We start from the raw sequence: 18,690 nt of genomic DNA on the forward strand, positions 1-18,690 counted from the left end.
TTTTGTTATTTCTCAATGTGTACTTACTGACGTAGGTAAGTGGTAAGTAAAGTTGTATACGCTAGACACATACAAAGACACAAAACTTTTACACTTAAAAACCACTTGCAGGATGCATTACTTATTAAATAAAAAATAACTGAAGCTAGTTTAACCTTTCTAAAATCCATGTTAGGTGTAAATACTACCCATAGTTCGTAGTCTTTACTTAGCATAGTAACAATGTTAGAGGCATTTTAGCATAGTAAACTTAACATGCAGCTAGCATCTTTGTTGTTAACAATAAATTACGATTTTGTGGTAATTAAACATATTTGTAGGAAAATTTCATCAACGTCGGATTTTTGCGGTTGTTTCGTGCTGCTCGACTGATCAAGCTGTTACGTCAGGGGTACACAATTCGGATACTACTGTGGACATTTGTACAAAGTTTCAAAGCCTTGCCTTACGTCTGCCTTCTTATAGCCATGTTGTTTTTTATTTATGCCATTATTGGTATGCAGGTACGTTCCAGTGCGAAGATAAACTTGACGTTATTATCTACCACTTTTTCAGGTATTTGGAAATATTGAAAATAACGCAGGGACATTCATCACTCGACACAATAACTTTAGGAATTTTATTCAAGGACTGATGTTACTGTTCAGGTAAGATTTTCAAAGGAAGACCACTTAAATGTAGTGATAAAGATCAATAAGCACATACCACCAAAGCCTTTTCGGTTATTAACTGTTAAAAGTTATTTGTGAGTTAAGGATACGTTATAGGGAAAAAATTATGCAGAATTTCATAGGGAATAAATTAGTTTTCGAGAAAAATTGACACCAGTGCGAGGTCGCATTAGAGGGTGGTTTCTGAAGCAAAAGGGGGTGCAGCACCCTCCTGAGAGGTGGGAACTCTTTTGATATGTATCCTGTAAGGAGTCCCTACCAACACTTTTAAAACTTTTTCATTTTTTTCTGCTTTAAGTCATTTTCAATGCTAATTTGCCTCGACGGCATTAACAATGACCCGATACGCACTCATGCTTTCATGGGAACAAGTTCAAAATCTTATGTAAGTCTTACAGTGGACGATTCTTCTTATCCTTCGTTTCTCGGTGTCGATGTCGGTGTGAAGTATTTTGGAACTTACCTTAATTTTACTTTTATACTTCCAGCGCTAGCTCAGGTAAATGAATGGGTACATAATAGGGAATAATTAAGTTAATTTTGATCTTCGCAGGGACTTGGTTAATTTCAACAAATAATAATCAAAATTTGGGCAAGTTATTACTACCAAAATTTACACTCTAATATGCCTTTAGGACTTGCGCAATTTTCATAATTCGGTGTACGTTTGAATTTCAGAACTTTTTTGTTCCTGGGAATAAAGATTAGTGGTTGTAATAATTACGATTGCAAAAAATGACATAAATAAATTAGAATACTAAACACACCAATAAAGCAAATATTTACAGTTACGTTGAATCTAAACCTAAACTATCTAAACAATTCTAATTTTGGAAAATACTTTAGCACTTCAATCCCCGGGTTAAATTCGAACATCATAAATAAATGGTCATTAATTCTCACGCAAAATGACCCCTAGTTTTAAAATAAGTACGCTGTTGGATTTAATTAGTATAAAGGAACATTGTCTTTTACTAGGTCTTTTACCTTATGAATTAAGTCACTTGATTCAGCGTGAGTTTGTTGAACTCGATTAGGTCGATGTCGAACCTTGGAATTGTTTTTGCGCCTTTCAAATTGTCTACGTCGTAGATGGCCACGTCCTGGTTGTTTTGAAATCTGAAACCTCCGCTGCAGTCAGTTTCCTCGGATCATTGAAAAAAAGTCGTCTTTTATTTCATTGCCTCGGATAAATGGATTCCACTGACTTGATTTTTATTTAGATCGTCACTGCTCCTTGGGAAACTTTCCACTCAGAGATATATTTGCATGTAAATGGTAATGACGGAATTTCTTCCGCGCTGAGCTATACTATTGGCTGACAATAAACTGAATATGCACTCTTTTTAGTTTACACTTTGATTGGTTATTATTGCCCTAAACGACAGTAGTTTTCGCAACGTTGTAATTGTACGTGTTAAAACCTGCGATTACCATGCGAGCTTCACAACCAAGAAGCATTATGTGTAATTGAAAATATTCACACCCATTACAATAGACAGATATTTTCCTCTGGATGAGAAGGCGACTTTTTAAAACCGGGTAGAGTTGACTAACAGCTCTTCGGGCCTTGGTCGTTGCATCGTCAAGGAGGTACTTCTCTTATATAAATATGTAACCCAGTTTTCATTGTGTTTGTTAACGGATCTATGCAGCGGTGGATGTCATCCAGGTTGTTTATTTGTGATTTTGTTTTGGATATGTTTATAATAGAAGCCCTTCCAGCTACGTTGATGACTGATGGTAGACCTTGCATTGATGTCGGCGATAAACGGGAAGGCGGTTTGAGCTGAGTTTTTCCACGACATCTAAATTGCAGAGTAGGCGAAGGTGGAAGAGGAAATCGAGGGTAGGGTAGTTGAAGAATCAAGGAAGACGAAAATGTCGAAAAGGAAAGAGTAAAAATGTCAGACAAATAGAATAAGGGGGAGGAGTCCGAATAAACAGAAGACGGCGAGGCAAACACATTAAGATGTACGATTCGAGGAAGACTTCGTGAAAGCTGCCTCAAGTAACCAGAAGGGAGTTGAAAAAACAGTTGTAGTATTATAGTTGGAATGGAGGAAGGCGTTCTTCCCAATTAGGTAAGTGTGTTCCCCAAATTTTGGACTCATTTGAGAGATTTGCTATGAATTCAGACACAGTCAATAAAACCACGTACCAAATAAATTGGCCAAGAGCTGAAAAGGCGAGAAAAAACGTAGAGACCGAAGAAGCCTAGGAAAATAAGGAATTACATGGGCGTAGGCAAGTAAGAAGGCCGGCAGAGATCATAAAGATACCCGATAAAGAGCCGATAAAAATGATTAATAAAACGAAAAATCCGAGGGAGAGTAATAACACAAGGAGGTCCAGGAAGATAACGAAGAAACCGGAAAAGCTGTGAACAGCAAAGAAATGAAAGGGGCGTATGAAACGCAACAAGGTCGAGAAAGATGATGAAGAAAGCAAAAAAAACTGAGGTAAAAAAAGAAAATAGGAAATTAACGTAACATAAAAAACAAGGATACCGCGGAAAAATATGAAGAAATCGAAAGAGCCGATGGAAATGATATATAACTCGAAAACCGAGGGAAAGAGGGAAACTGCGGAAATTAGAGTAGGAAACCGAGGAGGCGAAAGAAGATTATAATGAAACCACAAGGTCGAAGAAATTAAGGAAAATACACTTTAAAAAACGCATGAAAGCGAGGACGTCGAGAAGGGTGATGAATAAACCGCAAAATCCGAGGAAAAAAGGAAAGTACGCATCCTGAGGAAGAGGATAAAAACCGAAAAATCTGAGAGAAAAAAGTAAAATGGGGGAATTTACAGACTGTAGGAAAGCGAGGAATCCGGCGAAGATGATGAAGGAAATGAAAAATCCCAGGAAAACGAAAATTAAAAAATTAAGTGGAAAAAATGATGAATGTGTTAAAAAACAAAAAAAAGACAACGACAAGAAGTGAAATAAGGGAATTAAAGGTACCTAAGCAGGAAAATCCGAGCGCGAATTCGTGCAGTTTCCGGTGCGGTGGTGTTTTGCATTGGTAGAGGTTGGTTCTTCACCTGGGAGCTAGGAGACGGCAGGAGGTGCTGTTTCCATGACTGGATCGGAGGAGGTGTCGTTTTGCGTCTTGCGATCCTTGTTGATTCCTCTAGCATAGGTGAATGCTGATTCTTTTTGTCCTTTTGTCGAGGTACATGCTGATAATTCCGTTTGCTTCTCCGGTTGGGGAGGTATTTTCAACTGTTTTTCATGAATATCATGGGTCGAAAAGCGAAGCAATTTGATCGTCTTCGGACTGACCTAATCAACCTACTCACTAGAGACAAGTACTGTCACGGTATTTGCACATTCATTGTTTATTAATTTATAACAACACTACGAAACACACGCGAAAAGCAAAGGAAATACACTGCACCAATCGGAGGTTTAGTTGACACGAAAGCAAATAATGTCGAAAGTCCATAGGTAACGATATAATCTTCTACCCTAATTGTGCGTGAAAGGCCAGTTGGTCCAATGTTGACCACGGTTTAGTACTCGTTGAGAAAATGAATTGCACATATGGTGAATTCTGCATTCGTCATTTTTAACGAGAAGGACGGGGAAATATTGCAGGCACGGCAAATTTCCTACAACGCTTTCTATTATTGTGGAAAAATCCCTAGGAGCTTTCGAAAAAATCAACTTTTTAAGATTATAATTTAAGTTGTTAAACTATGACCATCAATTTGAAAACACCCTATAGAAGAGCGATCAAAATTTAAATCATTCTCATGTAGCATTGTTCATTTTGGAAGGTTTTTGGAAATTCAAGTCAACGGAGTAACTTGAAAACCTTTGATGCTGGGTATAGGGAAATGTGGTATTAAAACGAAGTAGATTTTCATGTAGATTTCGAAAATACAATAAAATATAGGGTGTTCTATTTAAAATAAGAAAGTTGCTATCCACATCCGGTGAAATCGGAAGAGAAACGATCATGATAATTTTTTCCTTCGATAGCTCATGAGAAACTATGTTGGAATGCAAATCTTCAGATTTACAGTTATTTGTACAACTAGAGAAGAAAGTGGAGTTTTTTCAACTCAAGTTTAAAGTTTGACACATGAGCGTAGCGAGTGTGTCAATCGAACGAGAGTTGAAAAACACTTTCTTCTCAAGTGTTACACATATTTTTTTCTGAAACTACAATTAACATTCAAAAATTATTGTTTGCAATAATGACGTTTGACAGTAAAGTAATCTAGATACCTGTATGTTTAAATTTTAAATGTCATTATTAAGATTAAAGCAGCAATTGTTTTTTTCTTTCCTCACTAGAGAAGAAAATCACATTTTCTTCACCCGTTTTAAAGACGAAAGTAGTTGTTTCTAAAGTAGTTTCAGAAAAAATTATTAATAGGAGAATACTTTTAGGCAACGGTTTGCGTCAAACAGCCTTTATAGTTTCCACCGTTCACTGAAGAAGCTTTGGCAAATGACCTGTCAGTCTTTGCGTTGATCCTCATGTGCAACCATTCGTATCTGTTCTTTGTATTTGGATAATTTTAAGTATCTTTGGGCGCAATAATAATAATGAATAACGAATTTCGGGCACCTACAATATTCCGTTATTTTAGAATTCAGCAACTATGTGAACCCGCCAGATATCATGATGTGCTTATAAAAAATCTAAGAAGCTCTTTTAGTCGATAAAGCTGTAAAGTACTTGCAGTTTGGGTTACACTTTAACTAAACAATTCTGATACAAACCGAACTACCTACCTACTTATATAGTGCTTGAACATTTGTTTTGTAACTATAAGCAAATAATACTTACTCTTTGCTATAAGTTAAGAAAATCAAACATGTAACTTCTCGAGTACTAAATATATTACTATAAGTAGACAAGTTGCTTCCACCCATTTGCAAAAACGGCTTTATTTTGCTCATGATATATGTTCCAATATATCGAACAGAAATCCTAATGAAATTATATTTTAGGTGCGCAACGGGAGAAGCTTGGCCTTTTATAATGCTATCCTGTATTAAAGATCGGCCGTGTGATCCTGAAGCACGAAAACCGACCAACAGCTGTGGTTCTAATCTCGCATACGCTTACTTCGTTTCGTTCATCTTCTTTTGCTCCTTCCTCGTAAGTACCAAATGTTAACATCACCATAACCATATAAATTATTTTGCAGATGTTGAATTTGTTTGTCGCCGTCATCATGGATAATTTCGACTACCTTACTAGAGATCCCTCTATTTTGGGCGCGCATCATTTAGACGAATTTGTTCGCATTTGGGCCGAGTATGATCCAAATGCAACGTAAGGCGTTTATTTCCTCTTCGATTTATTTGCACGTACTTTTCAGCGGAAAAATCTTATACCAGGAGATGTATGACATGCTTAAAAATATGGATCCTCCTTTGGGGTTTGGAAACAAATGTCCAAATAGGTTAGCGTACAAGAAATTAATCCGAATGAATATGCCCGTAGACGGCGATGGAAAAGTTAATTTTACCACGACACTGTTTGCACTTATTAGAGAAAATTTAAATATGAAAATGAGACCTGGTTAGTAAATTACAAAGATTTTTAACGATCTCACATTGCTATTGTAGCCGAGGAAATGGACCAAGCTGATGATGAACTAAGAGAAACAATTAAAAGTATCTGGCCAATCCAAGCTAAATCCATGATTGATCTTCTAGTTCCTCCAAGTGATCAATTAAACAATGGAAAGCTGACTGTTGGCAAGATTTATGGTGCCTTGTTGATTCTCGAGAGTTGGCGTTCCACGAGATTCGGTCAAATGGAGCCAACGGGTCCTCCGGTACGTAATCTATTATTCTACAATCATTCTGAATCGGTTTACTATAATCTGATGGTCTGGTCGAAAAGTTCAAAATTGTTATAACGGTATTCTGTTTATGACAGAGAGGTACTAATTGGATGTAGTAGTTTTACCATACTTATGTGTTTAGCTACCCCAGATCTTTCCATTGCCCTTTTTGTTGTTAGAGAAAGCATATGTGCCTGAAATTGTTATCTATCCCTTATACTATTTACGAAACACATAGTATAGACGAGATTACCAAAAATAGATGTATAGGTTAGTTCCCTATAACGTTTTATGTTTATTGCAGGATTATGGAAATAGCCCCTCGGCGAATCACGCGGTAGTACCTAATTTCTTTTTTGTTTTAAATTTCACTAACCGCTCGAAGCATCTGGTGGTTGCGTTGACCACTATTAAATTCTCATTCATAGTATAGTCCTGTAGGACAGTTTTTAGCCTTTTTTAATAGTTTTTCTCTTGTGCCTGCATTATCCTGCACTTCTGTTAATTAGCATTAGTACCCACCTCTTTACTCAGAACATTGAAGTTTATGATAATTATTAACTAGTTACACAATAGTGCATGTAGTTTTGTATTAACACGATTAACCTATACCTATCTCACACGTACCTAACAAAATTATCTTTACTTCATTAGGTGATGTTATTGAGAAGTGTTTTTTGTGTAGTAGCAACTCATGGCATTATGCACTTATGCAATGGGAATCTAACATTAACTTACACGCTTTCATTATCGATGCATTTTACAATCAACCTTCTGGAGCGAACGTAAGACGATGCCAAAATGTATTTAATCAAAAAACTGTAATTACGCATCTGACGCATCACAATCCATCTTTTTACAAGGAAATTATAGGGAATGGTTGTATTATTCAAAATATGATGACGGGTCGAGGTACACAAAACAAGCTTGACGTATTTTTATAATTAATAACATTTAGTGGGAAATGTGCCTAAATATTTCCATAAGTGCTTTTCAATTCACGTCAATAATACATCAACGTGTAGAAACAATCACAGAAAGAAAGAGGTAAATTGCATTGACGAGAGGGTACAGCTTCCGTTCTTAACACGCAAAAGCATGTAAGATTGGAAGCAGACCTTCGTTGTCATAATCCTGCTTTCGTCGTTCTACTTTTCCGTAACTATTTGGATTTTTCAGGAAAATTGCATGGAATTGTTCATTTTGTTGAATTGTAACCGATAACGTTTGCATCATAAATAAAGCAGACGATGTTTTATCTGCATCTGGCAGTATTTATTGATTTGAAAGTATAATTCAGGTAACGTATCGATTTTGAACTTTTTTGAGGGGTATTTAGTTCCTAATTCTGCTTGCCATAAATCTACCAAAATTAAGTTTTGGATACCTACATCAGTACTATATTAAACCACATCCAGAACAAGTATTTTCATACGCAAAGCAGAAAAGGTAAGTTTTATATACAACGAGGTAATAACTTAACGTTACCATCAAAATTCTTCTACATCTTTTAATACTCGCAATACTTTCTCACGACACGCGCCATGTAACGGAATTATTGTCACTGCATTTTTCAACCAAAAACCACCATATGGCGCTTGACTTACACAATTTTTTAATTATTTATTGGAAAAACTTTGTTATTTGGCTACATAACCATAATTTTGATGTTTTGGGTACGCCAGTAACTGTTAAGTAGAAATGTCCACGTCCACATATATTAGAAGTGTATTCCTGTATCCTTGACGATTATTGTGCAGGCTGCGCAATATCAACTTTCTCATTTTTTAATGAAATTTTAACCACAGACACTTGTAGTAAAGGCAAACATATCACATATTGTAATCATCACATTAATTTGCGCAATCAACTGTCTTATTTATCGAGATATATTTTGAAAGCCGCCGTATCTTCATGAATCGGACTACCAGTACAGAAGCAGCTGGACAAAACCGTTCTTGCAAGAATTGAATCTAGCTCTGGCAGTTTGCACCGACAAATTTAAGTGGAGCTTAGCTTAAGCGAAGCTTAAAATCCATGGCAACCATTGTCTCAATAATCGTTGCCATGGAATTTAAGGTACGCTTAAGCTAAGCTCCGCTTAAATTTGTCGGTGCAAACGGCCATAAGTTGTTTTTAACTGAGGGGGTTGCGATAGATAGTAGGGGTCGGTAAAGGGTTATTCTCCGACATTATTAGATTTCTTTTGACCCCTGTACGATATGTGTAACAGTTGACGAACGTGTCTTAGTATAGACTGGTGAATAGACGCACGCAAAAAGTGGTCAATAGCGCAAAACTTCAATAAAGGGATTCCTAAGCGCAATGTTCTAGGCTCTATTTGTTAAAACTTTTCTGGTTCAGATCGCATTTCCGTTTGATAAACAAATTTCCCGGTTCGGTTTACAATTATTCCCAGGATGAGTTTGCCTGTAAGCAATCCTCTTGGATATAGATCGAAATTTTAAAATCGACCATAAGTAGGTACCTACGTATAACATAACAATTATTCAAAGGTCGATTTGTCTATCTCTAAATCGGAACATGAACTTCCCCTAGCGAACGAGTAATCTGGGAGCGAATGTACCATGGAGGCGAAAATTCTTAAAGCGAATCTTTTGTGAGCGAATCTTTAGAAAATGTTTCACAAAAATGGAACAGCGCTTTAACATTGCGTAGATATTTTTCCGAGAGCTTTTCTAAACGTTAATCCTTCTTGGAGGAAACGACGGCACGTAACATATTTTTCCCGAAAGCGTCATGAAGTTCATTTTCATGCCTGCTTTATGTAAATAGTTATTTACGTAAAAGTCAGGAAAATGACACATTACTGGCGGGGAAACATTTTAGGGTCAAGTAATGTCACTTTACTGACGATTTTTGTATTACATTTTTCCAGAAATCGTCTTTTGTAATATAAAATTTCAATTTTCATATAGAACTTTTGATAAATGTCAAACTGTCAGTGATGACAGGAGTTTTTATAGACATTACCAATGTGACATGCAAGGAGGCAAGAAAAGTAATCAGATAAAGTGTTACTGCCACTGGAAACTAAAATTTCCTGACATAAAGTAGCCATAAAAATGAAGGTTTTATGACCATTTCGGGAAATGAAATTTTCGTTTCTACTACTACTTTTCACGCCTCACTTTCCCAGACTATTAATTGAAATTGTATATTAAAAAAGACAATTTCAGGAATATTATAATACATAACAAAACTCGTTAGTGAAATGACTTGGGTCGCCAATAACATTTTCCTGACCTTTATTAAATAATGTATACATTGAGTGGACATAGTGAGCGTACACGATTTCCAAATCCCTTCCATAGCCCTGTTGATCAATGACCTTCTGGATGCTGATTATTTGAGTTTATATCTTTGCAACGAGTCGCAATTTCTTAAAGCAGCGGTCGCCAAGCGGTGGTCCGCGGACCACTGGTATGAAAATTTTAGTGGTGATCACCAATGCTAACTTACTGATTAGGTATGCGTTGTTTATAGCTTCCCTTCCCACATTCCACGTTGGTAAACAACAGGTCGAGAAGTGAGTTTTCGCTGACAAGTCGGAAGTTTTAAGCGCCGAGTACGGAAATTCCGACGTGTAAACACTAATTTTTTTAATTAGTATGCTGGAATTGCTGGTATATAAACGGCTAGTCAATACAGTTATACGGCCTAGAGTGCGGATTTATGGCACTTTGCCTACACGTTAATGTTGAATGCAGAACATAATGGTTTTGGATATACACGTTTCATGAAAAATGAAAGCGTTTGAGGCTATTTTTATTTTGCCATTTTTGCTTTTTTTAACAATGGTGCTTTAAATGCCTTCAAACGCTTTTTGCTTGCTTTTTTTTACATTTCTACACTGAGATTAGAATAATATCTCGCATATTAACTTAATGTGGGCAAGAATGTTGGGATTTGAATAGCGCACTGGAAAAAATTAGAATCCCAAAATTTGCCACTTGACGAATCAATTAAAATCGTAGAAGATTTTCAAAGGGAAACAAATTTGATAAACGGTCCAATAGCCGATATAGTTCAGAAGAAATTAGGGGACGTGGTAACAAAAAATTCTGGTTTTCTTATTCTTTCAAAAATCTCCAAAAGCCTAACCGGAAATTTCGTTGAAGATTTAGAAGCACATACTACAGCACCATTAAACGTCTTTAAATTTGCACCAATTACCTCGAGAGAAGCTTTTCCGTCTATAAATATATTTTATCGGACCGAAGGCCAAACTTTTAATTGCAAATTTGGAGAAATACATAATTGTGAATTGTTTTTCCGATCATTAGAGCAAAGATAATCTTTTATTAGAGTTAGTTTCATCATAATAATGTTTTATTGAGGAATACAGGTTTTTTTTGTGTGGATGTTTGATTGTGCATTTGTTTGCTTACTTTGCCTTTTTTTCAGCTTTTTTTGCCCGTTTTGTTGCATATAATAAGCGCTTATTTTATAAAAATAAATGCATTTTTATCCGCACTCTTTATACCAATCAAAAGAGGCAGAGAAGTGGAAAAGAGGCAGAGAAGTAAACTTTCTCTGCCTGTTTACTTCGCTGATCATATTCAAACAGCGAAGTATATATGTAGATCAATAGATACAATATTTTTTGTTTGGTGGTCCGTGAGGATCAAAACGTTGGCGACTGCTGGTTTAAAGTACCACTTGATACTAAGTACTACATTTTTATGCTGTTGCTACTACGCAAAATTCACAAGTACCCTATTGCATATGGCAATTTTTTGCATGATATGGTTTTGCATTTGGAATGTGTTTTTTATTACATTTTTTACACATCTTTAAACCACATCCGTTACAACATATTGAATAGATAGACTTCAGAACTTTTATTTCTTAGAGGAAGTTTGACAGTACCTACTATTATTTAAATGTTACGTCAATCTGAGCAGACTTAGTAGGTATGTAATGTTAAGTGGAGAGACGCTCAACTTGAGCTCACGTCTGAAAGTTCGTTTAAAGTTAAAGTTATGTTAAATGACAGAAAGCGTCGTTTTTTGACTGCCTGTTGGATATGGCGGGCCACTTGGGGGAGAGTCGTACAGGTTCGCTTAGTTTGGAAGGTGCACCTCTAATGGGTGGACACGAAGTTACGGACACTCATCAACATCACGATGAAGGTCCACTTGCAGCTCTCGCCCGTCGAAATACGAAACGTAGTCGATCGTTCAGGTAAACGTTGACCTGTTAGAGCCAAATACGATGATTCTTATCACCCTCATTGTTTACAGGAACAAAAAGGTGAAGGTCGAAAACTATGTGGTAAATTGTTGTTCTCGTAATTATCACTAAGATCTAGAAACAATAAAACTACTCGTTAGTTTAGGTCTACAATGTTTTTGTTCATTAGAAACAAAATTCAATTCGATACTACGGTAAATGTAGAAGATTAGTTAAGGAATGAATAGTTATAATTTGTATAAATACATTAGGTACCTATAGTATTCAAACATAATCGAAAAACAAGATTCATTTCATAGCATTACTAGTACAGTTAACAATTAGAATGTCTAACCAAAAACTCGTACTAACTTAGATGGTAGGTATCAATATACAGTTTGTGTGACGTTTTAAGCACCTTAAGCATGACTAGTGCATGAATATTGTTGATCTAATGTCTTTTTATAGGACATAGTATGAATGGGGGAAACAGTAATTTCCTTACTTCTATATTTACATATTTGATATTTTCTTATAAATGATATTAGTTTTTTTTAAATGCATGTTAAGACAATAGTCTCATTTGCATGTAGGTCATGGAGTTGCAAGAGGCTTTAGGTTCCCGAAGGCAGTCTTGTGAAAGTTTAGTGGACCAACAACATCTTCATCCTGCATATACGAATTCTCACCGCAGATCACCAAGCCTGAGGTGATATACAACTACCTAATCGTTTAATTCACACTGATGGCCCGCATTTTTGCAGACGTGCCAATTCACCGTCTTTGGCACGCAGTCCGTCACCACGTCGTCATTATCCACACCATCTTCACCACGACATCGGTTTCTCTGATACAGTATCCAACGTTGTAGAAATAGTAAAACATGAACACCAAAGGGCACAGTCAAATAAGAGTAGATATATACGAGGTATGTCTTACTATACAGTATGCTTTAGTTCAACATTTACTTCTAAAGGATCTTGGTCAGCCTCTACAAGCCCGGCTAGGTCACCTTCGCCAACCGGTCGAAGGCATAACTCGTCTAGGCATGGTTTACTAAGATCGTCACGAAGAGGTTACGGTACCACAAGTCTTTGTCAACGATCGCGTTCTCCCAGTCCCACACATGTAACACCTCATCAACACGGACCTGCGACCATTGGTAGAATCAAATTTAGGTTTTCTCAAAAATTTACACAAATTACACATTCCTTTCACTTGTCTCCTTTTCTTTCGGATTGTAACCGCTTACTGAATAACCCCTACTCGTTGGGTCTCTACGGATTTTTCCAATTTTAGGTTTATACAGAGAACATTGAACATTTTATTTCTTGCGATTTACTTGTATGTGTCGGAATTTATTACCGTCATGCATATTTAGCAGGAGCCGTTGTGGGTTTGCCAATGCAACAATCCGCCGCGTTGCAAAGCAGTATGCAACATAGTCATCCAGTACTTGGCAGTCGTAGGACGCAGGGCCGCAGATTGCCGCCAACACCGTGCAAACCGTCCACATTGCAACTGCGACCGGGACCCATTAACTTTCCAAAACTGAACGCTTCACCAACACACGTAAGAGGTCATTTGAACAGACAGTGTAAACTGACTTCATTTATAGATGCAATCTCAATCAGCGCACGCAACTCCCCATGGCGGACACGTAGTCTCACAAAACGTTGTACGGGAACCCTTGCGAGAAATAATACCGCCGCTTAGTTACGAGGGCTCACAAGCACCACTTAGTTTTGAGCAAGCAGTTGCACTTGGGCGCGGTGGAAGAATGTTACCAAGTCCCGTTCCAAATGGATACAAACCGAAACCAACACGTTCCCGTCATTCGGATTCAGATGATGACGATTGGTGCTAACATAAGGGGTGTATTCGTATATTGACCAACTAATTTATTACGTCCCCAAGTATTCGTTTCATCTTTGCGCGAAGATGATTGAAGATACTGTTGATAGTTAAAAGTGCTTTAAACAAGCTATTTATCGCTCGCCTGGTACCATTAACGCCAAAAGTGTGTTCCGTTTTTAAATTTTGCTGAAAATACGTGATTCTACATCTGAAATTTCGATTTCCCCTTAAATTTCCTACACCAAATCACCAAAACGTAAAAGCAGGAACACTTTGGTACCGGAGTACTTCCAGGAATTGAAATACATGTGTTTAACTGTCGAAAACGTACTTTGTGACCGAAGAAGCATAAAATAATTTATTAATTCGAAACCTTTCTAAATACTGCCAAGAATGTTTTGTTGCTCTTATGTTAATTGCACTTCATTAAAGTGAATTTGCGAGTGCCCGCGTACGTACGTTGCGTTTGTAATTGTACCTTGGACGTGTGGATGATGAAGATGATGATGTCTACAGTAGTTCAACCGTATTCTAATAAATAATTATATAATTCTTCCCTAAAGTGCTTTAAAATCACTACATTTACAATTGTACTTGTTAATAAAGTTTAGCTTAAACTGTAGCTGACGGTTATTAAATTATTTAATGATTTAAGTGTGATTTAGTGCCATCAGTTCAATAGGATCACTGTTTCTGTGATAAACAAGCACACTACGAGGTGCAGTATTGAGCACACTACGAACTGTATTAAAGACCATTTTTCTTTGTTTTGTGCTCTGATTTTTATTTATTTGTTTAGTATCACTATTATAAGTTTTTAAATTTAGCGATGATTTTAGTATCTATTAAAAAATTGTTGATATAACATTTAGCCTGTAACTATAGTTTATTACAAAAATGATGCCTTATATAAATCTAAATTAATCTATGACAACTATTAAGTTATAAGAACCTACTAAACCACGTGTAATCTTGTACTTGTGTGTTTCAATTCTTAATTTTACATATTACGTATTTGAAGTTGATAGGTGTTACATAGTCTCTTCTTGCAATCCGAGTATCAATATTTCGCCTTCCTTCTCTTAGGACGTGGAAGGCAGGGTGAATGTTTTTGGCGATACTTGTTATACCTACCCAGTTGTTAAACCATGTGCCGAGTTGGATTGTGGATTGTATATAACCTACCTTCCGTCGATTACATTCACCGATTTAAGGCAAATTGTCATTTTTCTTGTTTTTATTACTGCAGAATTGTGGTTGTTGTCATATAACAACAATACTGTGTACTGTCGTTAACGACAGCCTTAGTAACTATGGAGCCTTTCCGCTTCGTTTGTGGTCGGCTTCCATTTTCATCTATTTTAATATACCTACCTATTTAATAATTCTGCCAATTTGACAAAAATGCGGGTCTAGAATTCTATTACTTGTACGTATAGCTTAGACATGGAACGTGTGCGTACCATTTATACCCGTGTGCATGTCAAGTCGTTTGTGTGGGCTTAGCTCAAATATTTTATGGCAGGTGCGGACATTTCATATTGCAAACAAAATGTACCACTTAACCGAAATACGTACTACATTCTTTTTACTTCGCATTTCCGCTAATCATTGTACATAAAGAGAATTTTTGTATCAAGCCGTACATACAACGTCAATAGGAAATGTCCGTTATAAATAAATTGTCTTTGCAGGACGTCCTAAATATGTTTCTGCACATGCCATCGTTTACGAATGAATACAATTTTATTATTACATGTATAAAATAATAAATATATATAATATCCATATATAGTGTTAATAGTTCTTCAGCATGTTAGCAACATATCTAGGATGTACTGCAAATTGTATAAATAAATTTATACATCTTTTTCATATAATATTAAGTTGTTGAATATTTATGTATTTACCTATGTCCATTAGAATTTGCATTAGTGTTAAAATATCATTATCATCGCTTAAAAGCCCATTTTTTTAAAATAAAATAATGAAAATTAAGATACATTATCATAGTTTCCTCATTTTGCATTTTCATACTTACTATCAAAGAGTATGGGTACTCTTTGCTTACTATAAGGGTGTTGTACATTTTGGTAGGTACCACATCTGTTTTAATATAGTGTTCGAGGTAAACCAAACCTCTTTAGAGATATTCTGCACTAATTCTGTATTTTGATGGAGGGTGTTTTATTGAAGATAGTTTTATTTACAAACGAATATGTCGAAAAATCTTAATAAGTAACATTTTTCCAAAAAATGAAAAAAACGAATATTGAATTTGAAAAATGATTTCTTGGACAGTTTGATTGAGCTTATATACAGGTAAGAAGCGCCTAACAAAAAGAACACCTTCAGAGGACGAGGAAACTCTGGACAGAGCTACTTCCAGGTTTTTATTGTTACTCGTAAAAGAACGTTCTGTAAAACGTTCAACAGAACGTGGCACTTCTTTTTGTAAAAAACTATTATACCTTACAAATTTCAAATTACACTTTAGGTACAAATATTCTTCAGAAAAAATTAGAAAATGCGTTCTTAATTCTTACTGCCTGAAAAATGGGAGACTTTTTACTGACTGATTGGCTGACTGATCGCTCGAACACTAATTTAATTATATGATTACCGAGGTAATAACTGCCTTATATATTTTGTTTTTGTTCTAAAAACTCCAAAAATGAACTTGAACGAAAGGGGTGGGTAATTAATTAATAGGAAGTAAATTTAATTAAAACCAAACAATGCCAAAAACTATAAATAATGTGTCCAATATTCGAACATTTTACTTTCACTAACTGTGGACTGTTCGAGTGCCTTTTAAGCCTTTTATAAATCGATCGAGATCTCGGCAACGGCATGTCGTAAAACTTTCAGTTTTCAACATTATATTTGTACTATATAATGTTCTCGCTTAAGTAATTTATGAATTTTATTAAAAGGTCAGCTTTTATATATTGACCTGTGGTCCTGTAACTCGCCAACGGATTTTAGAACCTTGCGTTCTTTTTGAAGCTTATGGATTCACTAACTGTCGACTGGCCGATCATTCGTTAGTTCCGGCGCCTTTTATAAATCGATCATGATCTTGGTACAGGCGAAATGTCGTAGAACCCTCAACGTTTCAGCATAAGATATACATATACAATCGAGTTATTCTTACGTTGCTTATAGCATAAAAGCAATATCCACATCAAAAATGCGCTTAGTATAGTGATAGCATTTGCTTTGTTTCGATTTTGACCCAAAATAAAAGAGAGATCAACTTCATTGAAATTTAAGCTGGATCGCGCTCTTACAAAAAGTAATCAGTTACCGATTACCGTTTTTTTTTTTCAGCTATAAAAAGCTCGCGATGCTCTTTTACTTTCCATTAAAACGGAACCTCGATTCCCGAGCTATATTTAAACAAGAGCTAACGACTACAAAAGTACTCGCGATTACAAATAACCCCGCGATTTTCAAAAAAAGCTCACGATTGCCGAAAACTTCCGATTATTCTGAAACAAAGCTTTGAGTTCAATTTTTAAAAGTAATCGTACCGCGAATATCTGGCACCACTTTAAACAAGTTCTCGGAATTACAGTAATGCGACTACTTTTCTGGTCTAAAGCTGGTAAGCCTAGGATAGTGTACTCTTGGACCTTGGTGACACCTCAAGTTTGGTTCAAACATATTACTTTGTTGTGTTCGACCGTTCATTTGCTCTCCGTTCTCATTTTTCTAGAGACTTAACGTTTTTGAGATGGGTCTGTGGCACACACTTCGTCATTAATTGTTTGTACAGTAAGAAAAGACGAAAGACGAAAATGAGGCATAAAATTTGGAATTGGGGGAAAATAATGGCTGGGGAATAGTTTTCTAAAAGTATAGTGTTTAAAGAGTATGTATTCTTCTTTTTTAACCCATGAAAGGTAACATATGAGAGAATCTTTTGCGATAGTTTGCGCGTTCCAAATAATTGTTTTTTATATTAAACATTTATCATAGATTTTTAATTTTTTTAGTTTGGCCCGGCATTTTATGTAGGTATGTTCATTGAATTGTGATAAAGCAGGATGCTAAAAAGCATTATGCGGGTCACTCTGTAATTGGGCGCGAGCCTGTTGAGGGCCCAGAACAAGAGAGGGATAATAAATAAATAAGTAAATGATATTTCTTACACAGTTATGAATTGGTCTATTTTAATTTTATCGTATTTGACTCAAAAATACGTAATACGTAAAATGCCACTCATATATTATCACTTTTTTAACTTAAAAGTTAACCCGTTAAGCAAATCATTAACTTCGTTAATTAACGATTAGCGAATTAATCCCCACACATGATTAGTAGTAATTATAATCACGCGTATAGAACACACCATAATATAGGTAGGTACAAAAAAATCCACAATAACTAATGCTCTATCGGCGTTGAACTTGGAAATTATGCATTTTTTAGAAATTGTGTACTTAGTAATTTAAAGCATAAAAAATTTCCTCCATTTAAGTCCTTTACTCAGTGCTGTATTGGAGGGTATACGCGGGTATACGTCGTATACGTTTAAAAGACGATTTTCTTTTACGTATACGGAAATGACAATTTGCTAAGTACGCAAATATACGGTGGTATACGTATAATACTGAAAATCTTGGACTAATATGGTGTTTTATTCTTTACGTCGGTAACTTCTGGCGGGCATCCACCTTTGAAAATCCTATCGAAACTGTAAGAGGTCTCGGGCAGTTTCTAGCACTCCAGTCGTCAGTATAACACCTTTGTGGCCCTTACCACATCGATCAGCAGATGACACTAGATAAAAAAATTATTCCTTCTACGTTTGCACGTGAATTCCTTTGGGAAATGTTATGAAAGTAACCTGTTTTGTAAAAATTTACTAAAATTAAAATTTTTTAAACCCTTGTTTAAGTTTAAGTTTAGTTGCTCACAATATTGATGATACGGATTAGGTATTTTGTCTATTTCTAAGAAACTGAAAAAATTCTTTAGGTTCCTAAAGAGATTTTTAAGAGAAAGATACTTCCAAGATTCCCAATTTTAGACACGGCTTGTAACAAAATTGTAACTTTAAAATTTAAGTGTAAATCGAAAACTGCGTTGACATGAATTTCGTACTTCCGCCAAAATCAGAAATACTGACTTTTTGAACTGT

At 35.9% G+C, this 18,690-nt stretch overlaps 1 protein-coding gene across 28 annotated transcripts in view; it reads left to right on the forward strand.

Annotated features, from left to right (window-relative positions):
* Nucleotides 1-14,163, forward strand: part of LOC116167242 (voltage-dependent calcium channel type A subunit alpha-1) — a 72,135-nt gene extending 57,972 nt beyond the window's left edge. For 14 of the 28 annotated variants that reach the window (XM_031482546.1, XM_031482527.1, XM_031482535.1 and 11 more), the window contains 12 exons: nucleotides 321-503; nucleotides 556-647; nucleotides 5,644-5,794; nucleotides 5,844-5,971; nucleotides 6,018-6,220; nucleotides 6,268-6,479; nucleotides 11,509-11,696; nucleotides 11,756-11,786; nucleotides 12,278-12,393; nucleotides 12,449-12,846; nucleotides 13,066-13,256; nucleotides 13,303-14,163. In XM_031482546.1, coding sequence (XP_031338406.1) covers nucleotides 321-503; nucleotides 556-647; nucleotides 5,644-5,794; nucleotides 5,844-5,971; nucleotides 6,018-6,220; nucleotides 6,268-6,479; nucleotides 11,509-11,696; nucleotides 11,756-11,786; nucleotides 12,278-12,393; nucleotides 12,449-12,846; nucleotides 13,066-13,256; nucleotides 13,303-13,551 — 2,142 coding nt within the window. In that variant the 3' untranslated portion in view covers nucleotides 13,552-14,163. Of the gene's footprint in view, nucleotides 1-320; nucleotides 504-555; nucleotides 648-5,643; nucleotides 5,795-5,843; nucleotides 5,972-6,017; nucleotides 6,221-6,267; nucleotides 6,480-6,792; nucleotides 6,826-11,508; nucleotides 11,697-11,755; nucleotides 11,787-12,277; nucleotides 12,394-12,448; nucleotides 12,847-13,065; nucleotides 13,257-13,302 lie in introns of all 28 variants that reach the window. The other 14 variants (XM_031482554.1, XM_031482552.1, XM_031482553.1 and 11 more) reach the window with 8 other exon arrangements.
* The last annotated feature ends 4,527 nt before the right edge of the window (nucleotides 14,164-18,690 follow it).

The sequence above is a fragment of the Photinus pyralis genome, unplaced genomic scaffold, assembly GCF_008802855.1.
Source record: "Photinus pyralis isolate 1611_PpyrPB1 unplaced genomic scaffold, Ppyr1.3 Ppyr1.4_LG3b, whole genome shotgun sequence".
Classification (NCBI taxonomy): domain Eukaryota; kingdom Metazoa; phylum Arthropoda; class Insecta; order Coleoptera; family Lampyridae; genus Photinus; species Photinus pyralis.